Source organism: Oncorhynchus nerka, linkage group LG23 (genome assembly GCF_034236695.1).
Source record: "Oncorhynchus nerka isolate Pitt River linkage group LG23, Oner_Uvic_2.0, whole genome shotgun sequence".
NCBI classification, from domain to species: Eukaryota; Metazoa; Chordata; class Actinopteri; order Salmoniformes; family Salmonidae; genus Oncorhynchus; species Oncorhynchus nerka.
The window spans coordinates 53,221,657-53,237,242 of NC_088418.1; the positions used below are offsets into that span (position 1 = coordinate 53,221,657).

At 41.6% G+C, this 15,586-nt stretch overlaps 1 protein-coding gene across 3 annotated transcripts in view; it reads right to left on the bottom strand.

Annotated features, from left to right (window-relative positions):
* Positions 1 to 12,476, bottom strand: part of LOC115107022 (muskelin-like) — a 34,940-nt gene extending 22,464 nt beyond the window's left edge. For all 3 annotated transcript variants that reach the window (XM_029630351.2, XM_065008255.1, XM_065008254.1), the window contains exons 1-2: positions 12,367 to 12,476; positions 4,099 to 4,168 (exon numbers count right to left, since the gene is read on the bottom strand). In XM_029630351.2, coding sequence (XP_029486211.1) covers positions 4,099 to 4,168; positions 12,367 to 12,446 — 150 coding nt within the window. In that variant the 5' untranslated portion in view covers positions 12,447 to 12,476. The remainder of the gene's footprint in view (positions 1 to 4,098; positions 4,169 to 12,366) is intronic.
* Between the last annotated feature and the right edge of the window lie 3,110 nt (positions 12,477 to 15,586).

Here is a 15,586-nt window from a genome sequence, read left to right on the forward strand (position 1 = left end):
CCCTCCATTTGGCAAGTCTGACCATAACTCTATCCTCCTGATTCCTGCTTACAAGCAACAATTAAAGCAGGAAGCACCAGTGACTAGATGAATAAAAAAGTGGTCAGATAAAGCAGATGCTAAGCTACAGAACTGTTTTGCTAGCACATACTGGAATATGTTCCAGGATTCCTCCAATGGCATTGAGGAGTGCACCACCTCAGTCATTGGCTTCATCAATAAGTGCATCGATGACATCATCCCCACAGTGACCGTACGTACATACCCCAAACAGAAACCATGGATTATAGGCAGCATTTTCACTGAGCTAAAGGCTAGAGCTGCCGCTTTCAATGAGCGGGACTCTAACCCGGAAGCTTATAAGAAATCCCGCTATGCCCTCCGACGAACCATCAAACAGGCAAAGCGTCAATACAGGACTAAGATAGAGTCTTACTACACTGGCTCTGACGCCCGCCAAATGTGGCAGGGCCTGCAAACCATTACAGACTACGAGAGCTGCCAGTGACACGAGCCTACCGGACAGGCTAAACTACTTATATGCTCACTTCGAGGCAAATACCACTGAAACATTCATGAGAGGACCAGCTGTACTGGATGACTGTGTGATCGCGCTCTCCGCAGCTGATGCGAGTAAGACCTTTAGACAGGTCAATATTCACAAGGCGTAGGGCCAGATCAAATCAAATGTATTTATATAGCCCTTCGTACATCAGCTGATATCTCAAAGTGCTGTACAGAAACCCAGTCTAAAACCCCAAACAGCAAGCAATGCAGGTGTAGAAGCCAGATGGATTACCAGGACGTGTACTGAGAGCATGCGCTGACCAACTCGTAAGTGGCTTGACAGACATTTTCAACCTCCCCCTATCCGAGTCTGTAATACCAACATGTTTTAAGGGGCGGCAGGGTAGCCTAGTGGTTAGAGCGTTGGACTAGTAACCGGAAGGTTGCAAGTTCAAACCCCCGAGCTGACAAGGTACAAATCTGTCGTTCTGCCCCTGAACAGGCAGTTAACCCACTGTTCCTAGGCCGTCATTGAAAATAAGAATTTGTTCTTAACTGACTTGCCTAGTTAAATAAAGGTAAAATTTAAATTTAAAAATTTAAAAAAGACCACCATAGTGCCTGTGCCCAAGAACACTAAGGTAACCTGCCTAAATGACTACCGACCCGTAGCACACACGTCTGTAGCCATGAAGTGCTTTGAAAGGCTGGTCATGACTCACATCAACACCATCATCCCAGAAACCCTAGACCCACTCCAATTTGCATACCGCCCCAACAGATCCACAGATGATGCAGTCTCCATTGCACTCCACACTGCCCTTTCCCACCTGGACAGAAGGAACACCTATGTGAGAATGCTATTCATTGACTCAGCGTTCAACACCAGTGCCCTCAAAAATCATCAATAAGCTAAACACATCCCTCTGCAACTGGATCCAGGACTTCCTGGTGGGCCACCCCCAGGTGGTAAGGGAAGGTAACAACACATACGCCACGCTGATCCTCAACACAGGGGCCCGTGCTGAGCCCCCTCCTGTACTCCCTGTTCACTCATGACTGCATGGCCAAGCACGACTCCAATACCATCATTAAATTTGCCAATGACAACAGTAGGCCTGATCACCGACAACAACGAGACAGCCTATAGGGAGGTCGTCAGAGACCTGGCCGTGTGGTGCCAGGACAACAACCTCTCCCTCAACATGATCAAGACAAAGGAGATGCAAGCATTTCGCTACACTCGCATTAACATCTGCTAACCATGTGTATGTGACAAATAACATTTGATTTGATTTGATTGTGGACTACAGAAAAAAAGCGGACCAAGCACGCCCCCATTCTCATCGACTGGGCTGCAGTGGAGCAGCTTGAGAGCTTCAAGTTCCTTGGTGTCCACATCACCAACAAACTAACATGGTCTAAGCACACCATGACAGTGCTGAAGCAGGCACAACAAAACCTATTCCCCCTCAGGAGACTGAAAAGATTTGGCATGGGTCCTCAGATCCTCAAAAGGTTCTACAGCTGCAATGTCGAGAGCATCCTGCCTGGGTGCATCACTGCCTGGTATGGCAACTGCTCGGCCTACGACTGCAAGGCACTAGAGAGGCTAGTGCGAACAGCCCAGCACATCACTGGGGCCAAGCTTCATGCCATCCAGGACCTTTATACCAGGCTGTGTCAGAGGAAGGCCCTGAAAAATGTCAAAGATTCCAGCCACCCTAGTCATAGACTGTTCTCGCTGATACCATACGTCAAGCGATACCGGAGCACCAAGTGTGGGTCCAAGAGGCTTCTAAACAGCTTCTACCCCCAAGCCATAAGACTCCTGAACATCTAGTCAAATGGCTACCAAGACTATTCACATTGCTGTGATCTATGCATAGTCACTTTAATAACTCTACCTACATGTACATACTACCTCAACTAACCGGTGCCCCTGCACATTGACTCTGTATCGGCACCCCCCTGTATATATTGTTATTTCTTACTGCTCCTCTTTAATTACTTGTTACTTTTATCTCTTATCCATATTTTTTAAACTGCACTGTCGGGTTAGGGGCTCGTAAGTAAGCATTTCACTGTAAGGTGACCTGTTGTATTCAGCGCATGTGACTAATACATTTGATTTGGCATGTTCACAGGTCACTGGAATGGTAACTAGCCTGGGCATATCTGCTGCCGACCGGACAGGGCACCGGGTTGAACCCTCTGGGAGAGAGAGGGGATAGAGCAGTACAGATAGAACATTGATTAAATCTGCTTTCCGGAAACCAGGCAACCCACAATCCCTGGAGACCCATGTTTCTACAAATCCTGTAGGTTTAAATGGCTGTGTGAGTGAGCAATAACCATCCACTACCAGAGTGCATCTGCTAGGCTTACTAATGGGTCCTCTGATACGGTTCCATCTTCAACAGTTTTCATCAATAATAAGGCAGATATATTGCATCTCATTAGGTTATCGCCTAGGGTACATTTAACACAGAGGGATTATTCCTAGGCTTGGGTATATCGATCTTTCTTTTCCAAAACAGTCCTGTCACCTAAAAACATGGCACACTTGCTAATGAAAGACCCGTATCTCAATGCTTTGTCGATTCTTGTTGTCATAGAAACCATTATAAAACATTTATATGAAAGGACTCAGGCTTCATTTATGATTTATGGGGTATGGTTTTATCATTTGTTCAGTATAATTATTTTGAAGGCTCTACCTCTCAACAACCTCCCTCTCTTTGAAAAGATAAAAGCAGTTGATGAGAGTTCAACATTTTTAGAGAGTGTAACGTATTTGACGTAAACAGGTGCAGTGGAGTTTTGAATGTCTAGCTTGGGTGGTTAAGAATGCCATGCTTAGTTTCCTCTTACAGCAAAAACAAAGTTTCAATTTCCTCTGCCCATAACCACAAGACAGTCAAACACGCTACGCTGGGCCACTTCCTACTCACAAAAGTGCAAGTGCAAGTCATTGGGGTCAAGACGTGCATACTAAAGATGTGTTAGCTGACAACGCACGCTTCTATGGGGCAGAAGCCCGTGGACTTTATGATTCTGGATGGCCAGATATCTACCAACAGTGACAAGAAACTGCCATGTGGGGAATCGTAAGTGACTTGTTTCAACTAGTTTAATATTTTTCTTGAACTATACCATGTCTTGTTCAAGGTGTTGAGACTGATTTCATGTCAATGCTAAAGAGGCTAAAATTCCCTAGCTAGCAAACAAACAAGTGTAACGATGTATTTGAGAAGTGTTCTTTGTGCAAATGTATTTATGTTTCAATAAATGCTGGAGACAAAATATAGTTTACATGTTGTCAACAATCTAAGTCAACGCAGTCTTTTGCCCCATAGTTGAATGCGCGTTGGTTTTGTTGCTAAACAACCAACCCATCTATTAGGTGCTCCTATTTAGCAGCCACCAGTGAAATGAGAACACGGGTGTTGTATGCAACTAGGCACAGACCCTCTACAGAAGAGCCCCATCCCAAGACAGGCAAGGCACAAGGCATGGAAGGTGTGTGAGTGACAGATAGACACCTGTCTCATACTCAGGCCTATGTGGGCGGGGCACAGCAGACGTTACCTGTGGAGGGTAGTTGCTCTCAGACGACCACCTGGAGGACTGGTCATTGGGTTTGTCCACCAAGATGTTTCTACACACAGAAAGGGAAAGATGGGAGAAAGGACATGTTTCAGCCAACATACAACCATCATTTGTTGTGAGCAAAGGGATAGGGTAATATCCATGTAAAAGGACCCATGAGCACCACATGTGCAGGGAGTTCATAACAGCGTATCAAATTGGGAGTCAAATAAAAGCTAAGAGTGTATATTTTGGGGAAATAAAGGCATAGATACATTTTTAATAAATTTTCCATCTTAAAATTGAGGCAAAAGTACTAGCCTTGATTTCTGGTCAAACGGGAGGAACCGGGGTCTTAGAAAACATTTACCAGAAAAAGTCAAATGGATTCTCCTGTACTTTTGTATAGTTTTTAGCCAGTAGTTCTGAAAATGGCACTCACGAGCCAAAAGTGGTCCCCGAAAATTGCATATTACGTCACGTGATGATACTGTATGTGCAACACTGCGCTCTCACTCGCTCTGCTGTGTGGGTATCTTGCTAGATGTCTCGCTTACGGCGAGGGGCTAAAGCTCATTTGGTTTAACTAATTGCTAGGGGGCTGGCCCACGTGGGGGAAAATGGTGCAGCACAGCTTCCAGAAAAAGAGTTCCTTTCAAACTAGGAATTTAGTGGCTAATTGAACTAAGACAGTTATTCTGCTCAAAGATAAAGCGTATATGAACTACACATTGACACATCTAGCCCAACGCAGGAGGTTTAAGTAGTTGCCAAAGTACCAGAGCATGTCTTTAAAAAGGTATTAGAAATATATCAAAACACAATAATAGTGAAGTTATATATAAAACTTGTAATTCTGTTACCAAAAACCCACATGTCTAAAAATTTTAATGTCAAGCCCAGAAGAGAAATTAGAAGCTTTTTTTGAACTCATCCAAAAGCTCAAGTCACTTGTCCCCCCCCCACCCGAAAATGGTGTTGTATGATGCAAGGAACCACTTCACAAAATAACATTCATTATCATCACTGGTATTGACAATGGAAGGCTGCTGCTCTCTGCTCCCATGTATTATACAGTACAGTGGTGACCCGTCATTCAGGGCAGAGCCTGTTTGGAGTCCCATTTTTTGCATGTTATTTTGGCATTAATGTGTCACATCAGTTTGCAAACAATGTAAATAAATATATTGAGTTAATAAAACCACATACATATATGGTCTCTTTTTGTTTCCTTGAGTAAGACAGCTCCAAAAAGCAGGTGTTTCAGCCCAGCTCAGTGCTTTCTATGGTGGTGGATAAAGCCAGCAGAAAATACAGAGCGTTGCGCCATGGTTGACTCAGTATTCTGTCTCTCATTGGGACACTGAGCTAGAAAATTCAAACCCCTTGGGTGCTGCCATAGAGTTACATTAGAAGTGCCCATCCATGAAGGCTCAATGTCAATGGCCACAGATAAAATTACTTCAAATCACATTTTATCTACAGTAGCTTTGATTGGACTGATCATCTCAACATCATACTTATTTATTTATTTCACCTTTATAACCAGGTAGGCAAGTTGAGAACAAGTTCTCATTTACAATTGCGACCTGGCCAAGATAAAGCAAAGCAGTTCGACACATACAACGACACAGAGTTACACATGGAGTAAAACAAACATACAGTCAATAATACAGTAGAAACAAGTCTATATACGATGTGAGCAAATGAGGTGAGATAAGGGAGGTGAAGGCAAAAAAAGGCCATGGTGGCGAAGTAAATACAATATAGCAAGTAAAACACTGGAATGGTAGATTTGCAGTGGAAGAATGTGCAAAGTAGAAATAAAAATGGGGTGCAAAGGCGCAAAATAAATAAATAAATAATATAAATAAATACAGTAGGGAAAGAGGTAGTTGTTTGGGCTAAATTATAGATAGGCTATGTACAGGTGCAGTAATCTGTGAGCTGCTCTGACAGCTGGTGCTTAAAGCTAGTGAGGGAGATAAGTGTATCCAGTTTCAGAGATTTTTGTAGTTCGTTCCAGTCATTGGTAGCAGAGAACTGGAAGGAGAGGTGGCTAAAGAAAGAATTGGTTTTGGGGGTGACCAGTGAGATATACCTGCTGGAGCGCGTGCTACAGGTGGGTGATGCTATGGTGACTAGCGAGCTGAGATAAGGGGGTACTTTCAAAATCTTAGTTGGCAATCATCATCATGAATGAAGTTGACAATCTACTGGCAAATCCTTTTTAATATTTGTCATATGAAGAGAAATTACATATAAAAAGTATTGGTGGTCATCGGCTATTGGACAAACATTACACAACATGTTGGAAATCACAAATTCAACAATAAGTTGTTTGGAAGGAATCAGTGGCTAACTACAAGCATTGCAAATCAATCATTATCTTTCTATTCAATGGAGTGGCAGTGGGCCCCAAGTCGAAGAATAAGGGTCTCTTTTCCTAGTTTAAAATTATAAACATTCAACATTGGCCATACTGTTAATGAAGCATGATGTGCTGTGCCCAAAACAACATAACATAGAACTGCAAAATCTGACTTTAGTGAGCTCAAGACAACTGGGAACTCTGGAAAAATGAGCTACGACTGGGAAAATACGTTTTGAACTTTCATTCAACTCAATTGTGAAATTCGGAACTCGGGCCTCTTTCTAAAGCTACGACCTGAAGATCACTGCCATCATCATGATTCACAACTTTCCCCGAGTTCCCAGTTGTTTTGAAAGCACTATAAATCCAGAGAATGCCAGACTTTAATGACAAAATTTCCCCATGAAGGACTGCCGAACCACCTTCCTGTTTAAGTGAGCAAGGCACATCAAGGTGAGTCCAAAAATGTATTGTATGCTGCTGCATAAATGATGTAATATGCCAGGGAGATATGTATACTGTAGCTAAGACAGTAATACTAAGTGTATGTTCTGTAGTAAGCTGTTAGTAGCCCATGTGCCTCACCCTAATAATTTGGTCTATTTTCACCTCTTAATTTCACTGAATATTGTAAGAGCTTTCATTGTCTGCTTATATGTCCCCGTTATTTATCCTACGGTTGACTTGGTGTACAGGGAGAACACTAAGAACGGCCCATGTTCTGAATTCTGTCTCTGTAAATAACAAAAGTGCCGAGCAACTAGTTATTGACTTTGTCCGTCCAAGCTCGCTCATGAATGTCTTAATCTAAATGATGCCTCTTATCCGCTTATCGTCCCCTTATGCCATAGTTTGTACATCTCAATTATCAGTAGAAACCACATCAGTTTAAGCAAGTCAGCCATATCAGCTATGTTTTTTTTAAAGACAGTAAACGAGGCTGAATGAACTGTTTTGCTGCCAGACAAGGCTCCGCTAATAGCCAGATGTAGCAGTGGTAAGGTGTTGGGACTGCTTTATGTAGGTCCTAACAGTTTGTGGGCACCATTTGTCACCATCACCATTATAATTAATATATTGTTTAGTGGCTTTGCTGGCATGCATCCCACTTTTTTTTTTTTTGCCCCACCTAAATTTAGATGATAAAATCGCCACTGATGCAGCATCTCTTGCTGTTGTGGCCTTAACCAAGGCACTTGCATCTTGAGCTGGCTTTAATGGCCATGTACTCTTGTAATCTCCAACCGGCACAGCCAGAAGAGGACATGCCACCCCTCAGAGCCTGGACCCTCCCTCGGTTTCTTCCTAGGTTCCTGCCTTCCAGGGAGTTTTTCCTAGCCATCTGCATTGCTGGCTTTTAGGCTGGGTTTCTGTATAAGCACCTTGTGACATCTGCTGATGTAAAAAAGGTCTTTATAATGACATTTTATTTAATTTGATTGACTTAAACCCCCCCCAAAAGTGAAATACTGCAGACAGGCTAGTGTATAAAACACGTGGTCCGTCAACCTTCCATCTGGAGAGATACTGGGGTGTCCAGGCGTTTGACACAACCCTGCTCAAACAAACCAGAGTCAGCATATCAAGGTCCTGTTGAGCAGCTGATATTTTACAATGTGGTGTGCTCAAGCAGGGCTGGAGCAAAAGCCTGCAAACCCAGTAGCTCTCCTGGAATTTCATGGAGGATGGTTTACCATCCTGCAACATTACAATTACAACCAAATACTTTACGTTTTTATAAAAGAGATCCCTCATTCAATGAACAAGGGATCAAATGGCTAAGGCGGGTGAGGTAGCAGACCTAAATGTTTATCTATTTGTAAGGTTAAAATAGTCCGTGTTCAGGGGAGATCTTGACAGCATATGGGCTACTTGTCAATTAGTTTAATAAATATTATTGGAATATCCTGTCAGAATTACATGGCCAGTATTGAACAGAGGAGAATCTTATCCAATTTTGAGAGCTTGAGACACATACGGTTTAACAACCGGAGTATGCAGTATTGGTTTTATCAACTATCAACTGCGTGTCGGCCATTTGCAGTTATACACGAGGGCCATTGGAAAGTTATTTTAGGACATTGAACATGACATTAATACATGCTGATAGCTAAATAGTTGAATAGTGAGATAGCCAATTGAAAACATGGTTGAGTTTGGCTGATTATCGTTAATTTACCTTCTGCGCAAATCCATCCCTCTCCTCTGGCAACAGCCCACTGGCACAGGCAGGTGATGCACACCATGACTTTTCCAGGATTTTCATTGCTGACCAAAAATCTGCTATAACTGGGTAAATAACTCACTAACAAGCAATGAATATCAACCAATGTGCACACGTGGTTAGGGTCACTGATTTCAAACACGCATCTTGTGACTGCATGATTGAAAGACAGCTCGTGCCCGTCAATGTAGGCCTACAATAATTATACTCCGATGCGTTCTGCAGAGATTTGTAGGACAGTGGGTAACACATTGCATCCGGAGCACACTGATACAATTCTGATCGGAGTAACCTAATTGTTCGATATTGTGATTTCTTCTTCTTTTACTTTTCCATTCGGGCAACTTAAAATGATATTATTCTTGTCCGATTATCTTTTTTTACTAGCCCCGGACAAGTGTTAATGTCGAGCCCTGCTCTCCCTCATGAGGGAGGATAATGAAAGTTCACATTTAGTAACAAGTAAAAGTAGACCTACCAATTAAGCTAGTTGGTGTTTTTACTGAAATACATTTGTCTATTAATTAAAACTTGTAATATACTTGTACATATTCATTCCTTTACATTACTTTGTATAAGGTAGTTGTGAAATTGTTAGATATTACTGCACGGTCATAACTAGAAGCACAAGCATTTCGCTCACATTAATATCTGCTAACCATGTGTATTTGACCAATAAAATTGGATTTGATTTAATACTCTTACTTAATCAGAGTAGACAAACCACAGTTTGGTCACCTACTGTCCTCCCTTATGTTCAGCTCATTTGATTTATTATTCTGTCGTCTGGTTGCCAAAGCAAAAGCGTGAAAACAGTCAGTAACAGAGCGCACTAGAGTACAGTATAATGTACTGTACTAAACTCGACTGTAATTTGATGTCTAAACTTGTGAAACATAGAAGTCTATGATTCGATCAGATTTGATCCAGTTCAAACCAACCAAATTTCGTAATGTTTGGGAGCAGAACTCATTCGAATAGCCAGTGTGTAGAATAATACCTATATGTAATGAATGATACTGCATATTTCTACCTTCGTGTAGAATTACGCATTTCTATGTAGTACAGATCAGAGACCAATGATCAGGGTTCAGCGGTGTCCAGTTTTCCATACCTTGCCTGTGCCATCCTGGGATATACGGTATTACTAGTAGTGCACAAGTAAATATATATATTTCTCCAAACAGAAATAAAAGCCCCAAAGAATGTACTTACCAGAATGCTATCAAAATGCTAACAAATACTAAAGAATTCTCATAGCGGATGCTAGGTAAATGGTAATGAGCGCATGCAAATATTTATTACTTGGACAGACAACCCAGCTCATAAAGTTATGCAAGTATCTCAAAACGCAGTTTGCAGCACGCACAACAACACAAATATTAGGCAGGGGATTTTCTCTGATGTGGTTACCAAGAAGCTTGATCTTGCAAGTTAGCAACATTCACAAGTTACGTAGCAAAACCCAGCTGGAGAGAATTTGGCACATCTTAAATAGTTCATTGAATAGTTATAATATATATCTGGAAAACATTAGTAGTGGATTTCATACAAGTGTAACTTGATCACCACAACTAAGTTGCGCTGCAGAAGTGACTCACCTTACAAAGCTCCCATTTTGCTCGTTGTGCTTCTTTATAAACAAACACACGTGACTGCCTCAAACCCCTGTTTTGCGAAACTAGTACTGGTAAGCTTCATAATGAAAAATGATCTAACATGCAAAATGATGAACGAGATCTGCGTTATCTATTGCACAAGTTGACTGGAGGGGTATTTATATAGCCCTAATATTCAAAGCCCCAAAAACATAACTTACCAGAATGCTAACAAAATCAAAGGGAATCAAAGAGAATGCTAACTATACTGAACAAAAATATAACACACAACATGTAAAGTGATCACAGAATTGTTCCATACACACAAAAAGTTTCTCTCAAATTGTGCACACATTTGTTTACATCCCTGTTAGTGAACATTTCTCATTTGCCAAGATAACCCATCCACCTGACAGGTGTGGCATATCAAGAAGCTGATTTAACAGCATGATCATTCCACAGGTGGCATGCTGAATTCAGGAATTTCTACCAGAGCAGTTGACAGATAAATTAACATTAAATTCTCTACCATAAGTCACCTCCAATGTCGTTTTAGAGAATTTGGCAATATGTCCAACCAGCCTCAAAAACACAGACCACGTGTAACCACACCAGCCCTGGATCTCCCCATCCGGCTTCTTCACCTGCGGGATTGTCTGAGACCAGCCACCCGGATACCTAATGAAACTAACGAGTATTCCTGTCTGTAATAAAGCCCTTTTGTGGAGGGAAAACTTCCTGTATACAGCCATGTTAACAGCATCATAGCATATGTACCAGTGAATCACTGTGACATATGAAATACAAGTAAGTGTAATCACTACATATAAAATGTACATGTTAAATGATTAAGTAATGTGCAGTCATATTCAAGTCCTGATTGGTCAATAAGCTTATTTGACTTGTTAAATAACGAAATGGACTGACCTGAACAGCGTTCCTAATTTGCCCAGTAAATTGCCCAGCATTGGCCAGACAGAGCAAGTTAGGCCTACTGATGACTGATCTAGTGGTCAGGTAGCCTAGTGGTTAGAGCATTGGACTAGTAACCAAAAGGTTGCAAGATCGAATCCCTGAGCTGACAATGTAGTACAAATATGTTGTTCTGCCCCTGAACAAGGAACCCACCTTTCCTAGACCATCATTGAAAATAAGAATTTGTTCTTAACTGACTTGCCTAGTTAAATAAAAGGTCAAATAAAAAAAATCTCATCAATCATGGGGTGGTATTGTGACAGGGGCAGTGATACTATTGTCTTCAAGGCTGCAATTACAAAGGCAGACCAATTCTGATATTTCTCAATAATGGGTCTTTCGACCAATCAGATCAGCTTTGAAAAATATCTGTGGGTAAGGAAAGAAGACCCATTTGCGGGAGAAAAAAAATCTAAATTGGGCTGCCTGTATAAAAGCAGTAAACATTAGTGCTGACACTAGCAATTCCACTGTTTTTAAAAGAGCGGGATAATAGGGTCCATAAATAGCTGACTGTACAGGCATTTCCTATGGTGTCAAGTTACCCAAGCAATACCATAGAAACATACTAGCTCGTTACCTAACATTAACTGGTTATACCCTTTGGCCTTGCACGAACGGGTACAGAACAATCAGACTAAACATGCCTACAAAAAGTGTAGGAGAAAAAAGTTCTGTATGATTAGTTAACTATTTAGCTTACTAGTTAATATAAAAAGTCATGAGTGGTTTTGGCTACTAACTTAGTGGTGGTGGCATGCTCGTCTAGTTTGCGAGCTCGCTAACTTAACTAGCTAGCTTTTTTTCCCAACTCGTTAGTACGGCTGTTAGATAATTACCATTATCGGCTTTACATTGCATGGAAAGACGTCACACAGTACAAAAATAATCAATTTAGCTGGCTATGCGTGCATTTTGTTTACTCGAGTAAATCTAACTAGCTAACGTTATCCCTGTTGCCTAACGGTGGAGTAGTTAGCTCGCAGTCACAAGCTAGGCCGCGGAGACATGATTTCGATGCACTGTGGCAGTTAATGAGACCTGCAGCAACGAAAACAAATACATAAATGTGGTCAACGTATGTGTGCATTACTCACTCTGGTAAATATGTGGAGGAATACGAGCTCCATTTAAAAACACTGAAGGAGAGGACTCTGTTCTCTGGAACGACCGCCATCTTGTTGCAGAAAATGACAAGCAGCAAAGGCTCGAGTGACAGCTCTTAAAGAGACAATACACTTTAATTCGATTAATGCGCATGGTTACATCGGTCAAGTTCAATAATAGAGAAAACTGTTCAAAAATATTTATGAGGACAGGATGTTGATTAGTGACCCTGAAAATGTGCCTGGAACACTTGCACCAAGTTATTTCAACCATGCTGCTTCCATTAGTTATGCATTTGGCTTAGTGTGTGTGTGTGTGTGTGTGTGTGTGTGTGTGTGTGTGTGTGTGTGTGTGTGTGTGTGTGTGTGTGTGTGTGCGCTTGCCTGTGTTTGTGTGTGTGTGTGTTATCGCAATAGGTTTCTCCTGACACCTGTTTTATCTGCAGAAATAATATAGTTTATAAACTTTTAGAAACTATTCAGTATAGGCTTGAGTATAGGCTTGTCTCATAATTGTTGCACGTTGAGAAAATGAACAGCATCAACATAATTTAGAATATGTTTGTAATACTGTATCTCTCAAAGATATGGAATCGGTATTATCTCACACAAGCAAGACTGATGTTTCCTTCTGTGTTTGGTTTTCCTTATTCATTTTTAACATAGGCCCATGAATTTGACTTCCCAACCTGTTTCCCACCAAACTCCCAATGATGAGGATATCACATGATACTAGAGTCACCGCTTCATTCTTATGTCATCTTCCCTGATGATCTCAGTTCCTGCCTGTATGTCACAGGGCACATTACTCCTCATCACCCTTTCCCGTCAGCATAAAAGCCCCCCCCCCCCTCACCTCTCTCTATCATTCTATCATTCTCTCTCTCTCGCTCTCTCTCTCTCTCTCTCTCTCTCTCTCTCTCTCTCTCTCTCTCTCTCTCGCTCTCTCGCTCTGTGACTGTCCAACCTATGGGGCAATGACTGTACTGATTCGATCTTGTTTTTGATTATTTGTGTTGGTTGTTTGACATTTGTCTGCACTGTTAGGAGCTAGTAACACAAGCATTTCGCGGCACCCGCTATAACATCGGTGTATGCGACCAATAAACTTGGATTCTATTTTTATTTGGTTTACTATTAGGCTTTTATATAATTGCAAAAACAATAATCTTATTATAAACAAAGCTTCATAATTGTATATAAATGACTGATAACAATAATAGCCATGACTTTCTGCGCGTCAACCAGGCTTTGATCATCACATTTTTCTAAAGGACCATCTCCGTGTCAAATGCACACCGGGGAATTATCTCCAAGTGGATTACCAGGAAGCTTCTTGATGTAAGAACTGCACGAAAGTGACATTTCTTCTAAGTGCACAAGCAGCACTTGGCACAGGAACCTCTTAATTTAGCATTAATGGAGTGGAGAGGCACTTTTTATTCGTGACTTTTTTGGTCTAAAGCACAGCTGACAAGGGATTATTGAGTGACATTGAGAAGTATAGTCAATATTAAATTATGACTCATTTTGTAAACTATTGTTTCATTTTTCAGGCACTCACTTCAGTATTCGAACTTTGGTAAAAAAAAATTATAGGCTACATGTTTATCATGATAAAACATATATTAACCTATAGGCCAAGAGGTCAGTAGACACTGCATTGGTCCTATAATAGCAATACATGCACCTGCTCATCTCATTCCTGAGTCATGGTCATGTCGATGTTATAGCCCACACATGAGCTCATTTATGCGGGAAATAACTCACTATGTGAATATTTTGGAGACGTATACTATTATGTAGGCTAGCTTATATTATATGGGCCAGAACTTGGGACGCTGTAGTCTTTATTATACGATTAATGGCTCATTGCTGTTTACCGAGCGCAGTGGACTTCCCCCTGCCCATAGTGACTGCGCATGGACTGGATCACGTGGGAGGTCCCTTTAAGTTCCCATTGAGAGGCTTGGCCATGTCACATGATGGACATGATATAATGAAACAGCAGGAAAACAGATACGTAGTGTACCCTGAGCTGATAAAAAAATCTACGCACTCATCTGCAATAGCACCCGCGCAATAGCCTCGGTGCAACTGGGGACCAAGTAGAGAACAGGGGCGGTCCAGAATACGTCCCCATCTGACGGGACATGTCTGTTCATTCGCGATTATACCTACAACTATTAAGCACTTTTTGAAGGGGAAGATCCCTTTTAAGTACGTGTTTATTCCATCCATCTACCTGGGAGTGGAATCGGTGCGCGTCTCAGGTGAGTGAACTTATTTATATAATGTCCCAGATGGTTGATACGCAGCTGGGTAGAGACACTGTTTCTCTATGCTCTGCTCAGCTGTCATTTCTGCGCGTTACCGCAGGTGCTTTCTGCGCGTTATTTTGGCTTTCTGGTGTTGACACAGCGGAGGAATCGCATTGTGTTCTGTTTTCTCTAAGTGCGTGAAACGAAAATTCGCCCCTGCTCTTGTGGCTGAGCAGATTTTAAAAAAAATTCTGCCAGATGGGTTTTGCTCTCTATAGCTTTGCCAATGTCCGCATTCCAGTTTGTGTTGCGCAGATTGAAGTTGAAGTAAACTCGACAACTGGGTCTTGGCTTTCTACACATATTTGATAGCCTATTGCATGTATGCTGTTTAAAAAATAATGCCTATAGGTCGTCCACCTCACCCATATCTTGAAGGATGGCACCGAAACAACACATAGACAGCTGTCCGGTCCAAGGCTAGAAAATACAAGCAATAAAAAAAATTGTTTAAACTAAAATTGAAGTCGCTATTATAGTCTGATTTTGCGTTGTCAAGACAGGTAATTTGGAGCTTGCGCTGACAGCGGAGAGGGCGGCATTTTCATAATTTGTGATGTTCAGATCTCTCCAATCGTCATCATTACGCAACAAAAACAGAACATAACTACTCATCTTTATGAATTATATTATATTGTGATGTAACATATTGGGTAGCAAAATCATTCATAACCTGGTTAAAGTGTATTTCTGTGAAATAATTGTAAAGTTATAGAATTAACCAAATACTAGGCTGCATCATTGTGATTGGGGTAGCCTTTATATGTCCGATGCATGGATACATTTCTACTGTCAAATCGGAAACTGCGTAGCTGTAGGACCGTCCGCCGTTGATTACATCCCATACCCCCCCCCCCCCCCTGTCAGCCTACAGGTGGGGCCAAATCCTT